The sequence below is a fragment of the Rana temporaria genome, chromosome 3 (assembly GCF_905171775.1).
Source record: "Rana temporaria chromosome 3, aRanTem1.1, whole genome shotgun sequence".
Classification (NCBI taxonomy): Eukaryota; Metazoa; Chordata; class Amphibia; order Anura; family Ranidae; genus Rana; species Rana temporaria.
Window position 1 is genome coordinate 386,312,616 of NC_053491.1, and position 9,994 is coordinate 386,322,609.

The window sequence follows — 9,994 nt, forward strand, 5'->3', positions numbered from 1 at the left end:
TATTCATTTATAGAACAGCATTGGAATGATTTAGATCCATCTATCAGATAATAACAATGATTTTAGTGAGAGGATTCTTATCATTTTTTTGTGTAAAATTAGCTATGTACAATTGTTGTGGTGAAATATCAGAGATTGTACTCTAGCTATATCAATGATGGACACTGCTAATGCTATTAGATATGTATAATGGTCTCAATGTTTTTCGGCTGTCAGAAGTGTCTGCTCACACAGTAATAGGGTGACAGCCGCATATATATATATTGTCACCAAGATAAGCATATATTTATTTATAGTTTGCATAAAATAGCTATAATATTTTAATTACTATAATAATATGTCCTTTTAAAAGAAAGCTTTCTAAACAAAATTCTTTTAAATAATCAGTTTAAACAAATATGAAATATAAATCTGTTTAAAGAGTTATTCTAAATGATCCCATTACTTCCCTCACTAGGATCAGAGACAATCCGAGAGGAAAAACAGAACCAGAGGGGTTAATAAGGAAGGATACACGCCTCCACTATTGCATAAGAATGGCTGGAGTGCCAGTATTCGTCAGCCGATTAGACACATCAGCTAATACAAGCGATGGTCAAAACGAGGGCAGGTTCTAGTGACTGGAACGCACGGCCAGCAAAGTAGGAGGACTTTCACCAAGACTGCTGACGTGTGTCCAATCAGCAAAGCAGAGGGGTGGGAACTCTGTATCCCGATCCCTCGGACCACGTGACCGCCGCGCACCAATCAGAGGTGAGCGATAGACGTCACGGAGAACGAACCCAGAGCAATGATGCACAGCTGATGGGGAGGTTCCCTACAGCCCTGTCAAATGCTGTCCAATAGGGTCCGTAGAGGGGAGGTACTCAAAGCAGAGTCCCCACTATAAACTCAATAGACTAAGACGTGTAGCCACGCCCTCTGAAGACGTGGACCTATCACGAAACGCGTCAGGGCGTGACTACACGACGATACAGCTTGCAAGGCAGCCTAGCTTCTACCCGGGACTTACGAAGCGAAATTTGAGCCTGAGCAATTTGGAGCCATATTCCTGAGTGAGCAGAGGCAGCAGCCTTCATGACAAGCGCTTTTTTTATCTTAACTTTGTGTAAGCATGAGCGGGTAGCAGGGGTTTTTACTGTTTAAATAAAAGGATTTACACTATGCAAAGTCTCTCTTGCCTCCCTGCATGACTGCCAAGCTACACAGATTGAAGAGCACACGGATCATCACCATACACCAGAGGAGGAGAACCGATGCGTACAAGTGGATATATCCAATGCCTTTAAAGTACTACATTCTGGTGAGTACAAAACCTTAGGGGGAAATCACAGAGAGTCACTACCAGCATTTGAGCAGACAAATAGCTATACTGTGAAGATCACTCCTAACAAAGAACTGTACATCTGAGGAATTGCACGGACTATTATTAATGGACTCACAAAGAGTGGGAACACATGTTACATAATATTTTTTATGCGATATATATATAGTCTCAGAAATCTTTTTCTCAATGTACCATTGCAGTACATGAGTATTGGACTCATAAGCCTTTTTAAGGCTCTTTCTAGCGCTGTTAATGTTTTGTTAATAATCCTGCACTGTGTGTGTTACTCATTGCTGAATGTCTCATCCTGCGTTTAGCGCACTCCAGTACCCTGCACCCTGTGCGTTATGTACTCCTGTTTTTATTTAGCAGTGCCTCTTTAATAAACTACCCACCTTTTGACGTTTGGCGCACAACATGCTATATCGCTACTCTCTTCCGCAGGTGGGGGAAATGAGGTGAAGGGTGACAAGTCATTGGGGTGCGTCAATTCCTGTGCCTATTCTCTGACTAAAAGCCCTGAGTTTATGTATTGTAACCCTAAGCCTATAGCAGATCCCTGACCCCTTAGGCCTAGTACACACGAGAGGATTGATCCGCGGATACGGTCTGCCGGACCGTATCCGCAGATAAATCCTCTCGAGGATTTCCGCGGATTTTGATCCTATGGAGTGTACTCACCATCGGATCGAAATCCGCGCCGAAATCCCATCGCGATGACGTGTCGCGCCGTCGCCGCGATGATGACGCGGCGACGTGCGCGACGCTGTCATATAAGGAATTCCACGCATGCGTCGAATCATTATGACGCATGCGGGGGATTCATTCGGACAGATTGATCCGGTGAGTCTGTACAGACCAGCGGATCAATCCGTTGGGATGGATTCCAGCTGGAAATCCATCCCAGGGGATAAAAATCCGCGGAAACAGATCCGCTGGATTGTACACACCAGGGGATCTATCCGCTGGAGCCGGTCCGCGGATCAATTCCAGCAGATGGATCCTCTCGTGTGTACGGGGCCTTACTCCTACTTCTCCAAAAGCTGTGCTTTTGCCAGCTCCTAATCTTGCAACTAGTGGATAATAGTCATTTAAAGTGTCAAAGTAAAGCTAAATTGGGGCACACAAAATATTTCATAATCCTGGTTAGCTGCAAAAAAAAACTTGAATATTCAGATTTCTACCTAAGCCCAATGGTGATTTAGTTCTCTTCAAATAATAATCTTTATTAGTTAAGATAAACTCCAAGCAAGGAGCTAAATACACCAAAGATATACATATACAGAGCTGTTATTTCTGTTAAAGGATTTGTATTTGTCTGTCCAGTCCTGAGACTTGCACAGTCCTGTCACACAGCACAGCCTTGTCTGGCAGGGCAGAAGATTTTTCTCTTCTGCAGATTGGTAACACTTACAACATAGCTCCCAACTGTCCCTGATTTTGAGAGACTATCCCTCATTTAGGCCAAAGTCCCTCTGTCCCTCTGTCCTCCTCATGATCTATATAGTTTTACAGTGAAACCTAGGATTGCAAGTAGCGCAGTTAACAAGCGTATTTCCCAGGCTCTCTGGCGCCCCCCACATGCGGTATTGCATGCCATAGAAGTCAATGCGGAACAAAAAAAATTTCCATTGACTTCTATGTGAAAACTCGCTTTGATATGCGAGTGTTTTGGATTACAAGCATTCTCCTGGAACGGATTATGCTTGTAATCCAAGGTACCACTGTATATAAAATGCACTATTTATCTCTCAAAAATTGTTTCACAGTGCTAAACTTTTTTATCCAATTTCTAATTTGCTGCATTTGAAAATTCCAAAAGCAAGTATAAAGGAATAGTAGTAGTAAAAAAGCACTTGTGGGTTTAACCAATCATTTTTTTCTGTACACGTCTCCTTTTAAGGGGTGTGTGGCAGAGGGGGTGCCCTATGCCTACATACCCTGTTTCCCCAAAAATAAGACCTACCCTGAAAATAAGACCTAGCGTTATTTTCCAGGAGGGCTGCAATATAAGCCCTACCCTGAAAATAAGCCCTAGTTAAAAATGCTTGTAAAATCCTGTAATCCACTTTATTACAGTAGTATATGATGTACAATGTGTGTGTTTCTGTAATATTATTGTGGGGAAGAGAGCTCCGGCGGGTCACAGAAGTGCAGAATGGCGCTATAACAAAGGTATTTGGCAATTATATTACAGGAACACACACATTGTACATTATATAATACTGTAATAGAGTGGATTGTAGGATTTTACAATCATTTTAACTCAGATCACACTGGGGATTCCTGACAGGCAGGGAGGGAGAGGGGGGAGAAGACAGCACATTACATGGTAAGACCTACCCCGAAAATAAGCCCTACTGTGTCTTTTGTTGGCATAATTAATATAAGACCCGGGCTTATTTTCGGGGAAACACGGGTATACACCCTGTTCCAAATTATTATGCAAATTCTATTTCAGTGTCACAAAGATTAAATATTTAGTTTTTCAGTTTAACTCATGGATGGCATTGTGTCTCAGGGCTCTTTTGATCACTGAAAATAATCTCGGACACCTGTGATAAGGCCCTGATTATGCTGACTGTTGTTTACATCAATTATCATTGGCATAATCATTTGGAACAGGGTGCATTTGCTAATAGGTGTCCCTCATTCCCATCCCAGAAAGTTGGGAGGTATGCTTACAGGCCCGTGACTGGACACTACAAGGAAAATTATGATCTCTCTGCTCTCTCCTCTTATCAGCAAGCCCCTTGTTAACACACGATCATGGCAGCACAATTGGTTGGCTTCTTGTGCTGCTTCTACCTCTCCCAGGTTAATCACTGCTAAACAGGGAATGCAAGAAGATACCAAGTCAAATGTAGGTTGAAAACATGCATAGAATCATGTGTTAATAAATACAGCTTCAATAAATAGCTTTAATCAAAGTCCTTGCCACAGGCATTTCAAATGGACTTATTCTTCACTGAATTCAACCACGAACTGGGGGGAAGGCTAGCAGCATGTGTTTCTTCTTTCTCATTTGACATGTATTAATCATTGTATTGTGTTTTTCAGGGACAGACGCTGGAAGTTCTACTCCTGTGAGAAGAGTGTTTGAGCCAAAGAAAATACTGTCCCAAATATGCCCGCAAAACTAGAACCTTGCTTCCAGATGTAATACCACCTCTAGACTCCTGGTGGTGCAACAATTTCTTCTTATCGTGAAATAATCCTGGTGTGTTTCTGTGTTATATAATGTAATTTGAATTTTAAATATGATCACTATCTTTACCATATCATTAAAAGCTATCTGTGCACAATACGTGAAGGTGCTGGACTGTTTTTTTTTTTTTTTTACTCCGTACAAGGAAAGGAGGTCTAAAGGCCCATACACACGATCTGACTTTTTGACAACGGTCCGACGGACGTGTTTTATCGGATAATCCATTCGCGTGGACACATGTCCATCGGACTAAAGTTCAAAGAACAAACACGCATGCTCAGAACCAATGCTAAAGATCAGACAATAGCAGAAGTTGCCCAAAGGGTGGCGGTAAAGAGCTGAAAGACCATGTGATTTGTTGAATGTTGGCTGAAAATGTGTGTATGCATACCAAGTTCACAGCCAACGCCCATTCGGACCAAAATCTACGGAAAAGTCAGATGGAAGTCCGATCGTGTGTATTAGGCTTTAGACTCAACTGGTTATATCTCAGAGGGCTTCCCCCCTCTTGGGGAGATCGGGTTTGTGCCATCAGCGTGGTGTGGGATTGCTGCCACATGGGTTCTTTACTGTCTTTTCCATTTGCTATACATGGGAGGCAGAAAATAGCTTAGGCAGAGCCTACTTTAGATAAATAGAAAAAACAAGGTAAGAAAAAGAAAGAAAATAGAAAAACAAAGAAATAGAGAGGAGGTAGTCTAGAAGAGGGAAGGAAGAAGAGGGTTGGGGAGGGGGGGAATAGGGGTGGGAATGGGTGTACCCACAAGCATGGAGTACTGAGATTGCTCGTTTGGAGTAAAGTCATGGATTGCTACATAACTGTCTGTAAAACACAGGGGGCAGTGTACTGCGTCGTTTGTGTTGATATCAGTGTCTCATCACTTTTGTCATCTGTATTAATATCAGTGGGGTAGATTCAGGTAGCAATTGCGTCTGCGTAACCATAGTTACGCAGCGCAATTGCTTAGTTGCGCCGGCGTATCGAGTGCTCCTGATTCAGAGAGCTTGATACGCCGACTGCAGCCTAAGATATTACTGGCATAAGGCTCTTATGCCATCGTATCGTAGGCTGCATTCTTACGCTGGCCGCTAGGTGGCGTTCCCGTAGTGGTCAGCGTATAGTATGCAAATTGCATACTAACGCCGATTCACAACCCTACGCGAGCCCTGCGTACGCAGTTTACGTCGTTTCCGTTCGTCGGGTTCCGCGTAAGGCTGCTCCTGCTATTAGCAGGGGCAGCCAATGCTACATATACCCGTGGTTCCCGCGTCGCGAATTTAAAATTTAACGTCGTTTGCGTAAGTGAATTGTGAATGGCGCTGGACGCCATTTACGTTCACTTTGAAGCAAATGACGTCCTTGCGACGTCATTTACCGCAATGCACGTCGGGAAAGTTCCCACGCCCCCTATGGGATCATTTAAATTACGCGCGCTTACGCCGGGCAGTTTACTGGAGCGCTCACGCAAATTACGGAGCTACTGCTCTGTGAATCAAGCGTAGCGCAGGTAATTTACGGAGGCGCAGCGGCAAAACGGTACGGTGCGCCTCCGTAAGAAAAGCGCAAAGCTACCTGAATCTACCCCAGTGTCTATATCTCTTTTGTTTCTGAATAATGTAATGTCTTTGTTGTGTAAATCTTCAATCCTGTTGACCTCTGCATTGCTGGAACAGTTTGTGATATATTTTACCACAGATAATATTGTCACTAAAGAAAAGATGAGTCCGATGATGATAAGTCTTCTCCCTTTAACCACCTAAGACCCGGACCATTATGCAGGTTAAGGACCTTGCCCCTTTTTGCGATTCTGCACTGCGTCGCTTTAACTGACAATTGCGCGGTTGTGCGACGTGGCTCCCAAACAAAATTGGCGTCCTTTTTTTCTCACAAATAGAGCTTTCGTTTGGTGGTATTTGATCACCTCTGTGTTTTTTATTTTTTGCGCTATAAACAAAAATAGAGTGACAATTTTGAAAAAAATGCAATAGTTTTCACTTTTTGCTATAATAAATATCCTCAAAATATATATATATATATATATATATATTTTCGTGATTGCGACATTATGGTGGACACATCGGACACTTTTGACACATTTTTGGGACCATTGTCATTTTCACAGCGAAAAGTGCTATAAAAATGCACTGATTACTGTAAAAATGACAATAGTAGTGAAGGGGTTAACCACTAGGGGGGTGCTAAGGGGTTAAGTGTGCCCTAAGGGAGTGATTCTTACTGTAGGGGGGCGTGGCTGTATGCGTGACGTCACTGATTGTCGTTCCCTATATCAGGGAACAGACGATCAGTGTCACTGCCACACAGAAGAATGGGGAAGGTGTGTTTACACACACCTCTCCCCGTTAGTAGATTCTTGGTACCAGTTGTAGCGTTGTCTGCACACACAGCGTGTGACCGACAACGCCTGTTAGCAGCAGCTGTCAGATCTCTACTCTACAAATTAATCACCTGTGCCATTGCTTTTATGTAACTTACATAAACAGAATCTCTGACTGACCCTGGACACAGACACTGTGCCCCCAGTAAGCCCCCATCCACATCTAGGGATTTAGGATCGCAGGTAGAATGGATGCAATTCTTTCCAGAATTAAATTTATCTCATTGCTCTTGAGAGAGTGTTATCCCCAGATCTCTCCCCCATGCCTGCAGGAATATGAGTTCTTGGGGTGTTTCTGAGTTTATTAATATTCCATAAAAGTATGATAGCGAGTGTCTGAGGCCCTGTACACATGATCGAACATGTCTGCTGAAACTGGTCCGGACCAGTTTCAGCGGACAGATCCGACCGTGTGTACAGCCTAGCGGACAGGTTTCCAGAAGACAAAAGTTTTAAAGCATGATTTAAAACTTATCTGCTGGAAACCCGTCCGTCCGACATGTCCGCTGGTTAGTACGCTTAACCAGCGGACCGAAATCTCCCGCATGCGCCGAATGGATTCGACGCATGCGTGAAAGCATTTTACTTCCTGGTTTGCGGACGTGGCGGCGTCACCGCTACGTCACCGCACTGTCTGTCCGCAGGGATTTTGGTTTGATGGTGTGTAGAACCATCAGACCAAATCTCCGAGCGGACATGTCCGATAAACGGTCTGTGGACCGTTTTCATCGGACACGTTCGCTCGTCTGTACAAGGCCTAAGAGGATTTCCCCTCAAACACATCTGCTCAAATCTTGCCAGTGCTCTAACTTCTGTAAATACCCTTACCTTTGTTCGTATGATGCCGTTTCTAAAGGAGGTCATGCCGTGACTGGCGGCTCCCGGCGGTAACTCCGGGACGACATGTTTCCGGCCAGGGCTTCGATCCCAGGTGAGTATTACATAATGAGCTAGTATGCTATGTCTTGCAGGTCTTATTTTATTTTTTTTCAAAAGTGGGTTTACAACCACTTTAAAATGTGCTGTAGTTTTGCTGCGACTGCTGCATGGCAAACCACATCACATGAAGAAGCTTATCGCACCTTCTCCTTTTTGGGCGACAAGCTTCATTTGACAATTGCTGCAAAACCTCACCTCATTTTAGGTGCCAATGAAGGGCACAAAAAAAATGTGCTGTGTTTTTCCAGGATTACAGTGAGATTTGGAATTGTGGGCGTAATCTGCCTGTGATCACAAATCCCTAGATGCAGGGTTAGATTGAGAACATTATGGGCCTGGTGCTGAGGATTTTGGTGGGCCTTTTATAAATAATAAATAAATATACAAACAATTTTTTGTTATAACAAATTAAAGAGAGAGAGAGGGAGGATGAGAAAGAGAGAGAGGATGAGAGAGGGGTGAGGGGTAAGGGAGGGAGGATGAGAGAGAAAGGGGGGATGAGAGAGAGAGAGAGGATGCACATGAGCATGCATGGGAATGACATTAATGCAGCCCAGCCAAGGCAAGTGACCGAAGGCAAAGAGCCCAGAAGGAAGATCGGGTGAAGATGGAATCGCCCGGGACCCACCGGACAGATCACAGATCGCAACACTGGAGGGCTCAGTCTGACAATTTAAGTGTACCCTAATGTTCTAATATGCTGTGTATACTTGTACATTGTGGTATAACCTACCTCAGGGCCTCTAAAAAGTAGTAATGTTAGCAAAGTTTACTACGGCTTTATTATCACAGGATCCCAGGAGCCTCTCATGGGGCCCCTTATTGACCTGGTGGCCCTTGGGCAGTGCCTAAGTGCATAGTTGCCAACAGATCCCCTATGTTCCTCTATACATCACAGTAGTAATAGCAAAATTAAATAAGTACTAATCATGGGCAGAACAAATATGAGAACTGAGAAGATTTCCTTTAGTTGAACTAACAAAAGTGTGCCCATTCTAGAGCTGGTAACATTAGGGATATTCAGTATAATTTTAAAGAACTGTTTTTGTGGGTAAGATGCGTAGGAGAGGAGTATGGACAGTATAAAACTGGGAAGTATGTGCAGGTGGTGTAGAGGAATGTGGAGGGTCTAACAGTGGGCACTATGTACAGGAGAGGAGTGTGGAGGGTATGACAGTGGGCAGTGTGCACTGCAGAGGAGTGTGGAGGGTATGACAGAGGGTGGTATGTACCGGAGAGGAGTGTGGAGGGTATGAAAGTGGGCAGTATGTACAGGAGAGGAGTTTGGAGAGTATGACAGTGGGCAGTATGTACAGGAGAGGAGTGTGAAGGGTATGATGGGGGGTAGTATGTACAGGAGAGGAATGTGGAGAGAAAGATAGTTGGCAGTATGTAGAGTATGAAGGGTAAGGTTGGGTTACAGTATGTACAGGAGAGGAGTGTGGAGGGTAAGGTTGGGTTACAGTATGTACAGGAGAGGAGTGTGCAGGGTATGACAGTGAGCAGTATGTACAGGAGAGGAGTGTGGAGGGTATCACAGTGGGCGGTATGTACAGGAGAGCAGTGTGGATGGTATGATAGTGGGCAATATGTACAGGAGAGGAGTGTATGATGGGGGCAGTATCTACAGGAGAGGAGTGTGGAGGGTATGATAGTGGGCAGTATGCAGTTGCACAGGAGAGGAGTGTGAAGGGTATGATAGTGGGCAGTATGCACAGGAGACTAGTGTGGAGGGTATGACAGCCGGCACTATGTACAATAGAGTAGTTTATGAATGTGGGCAGTATGTACAGGAGAGGAGTGTGGAGGGTATGATAGTGAGCAGTATGTACAGGAGAGACGTGTGGAGGGTATGACAGTGGGCCCTATGTATAGAAGAGAAGTGTAGAGGGTATGACAGTGGGCACTATGTATAGGAGAGAAGTTTGGAGGGTATGGCAGTGAACAGTATGTACAGTGGAGGAGTGTGGAGGGTATGATGGTGGGCACTATGTATAGGAGAGGAGTGTAGAGGGTATGACAGTGAGCAGTATGCACAGGAGGAGTGTGGAGAGTATGACAGTGGGCACTATGTATAGGAGAGGAGTGTGGAGGGTATGACAGTGGGCACTATGTATAGGAGAG

The 9,994-nt window shown here is 44.2% G+C and overlaps 1 protein-coding gene across 1 annotated transcript in view; it reads left to right on the forward strand.

The window, feature by feature from the left end:
- BRAF (B-Raf proto-oncogene, serine/threonine kinase) overlaps positions 1–4,634 on the forward strand; it is a 178,710-nt gene extending 174,076 nt beyond the window's left edge. Inside the window, exon 24 of the mRNA XM_040345720.1 lies at positions 4,388–4,634. Within this exon, the coding sequence (XP_040201654.1) occupies positions 4,388–4,430 (43 nt within the window). The 3' untranslated portion in view covers positions 4,431–4,634. The remainder of the gene's footprint in view (positions 1–4,387) is intronic.
- Positions 4,635–9,994: the final 5,360 nt, after the last annotated feature.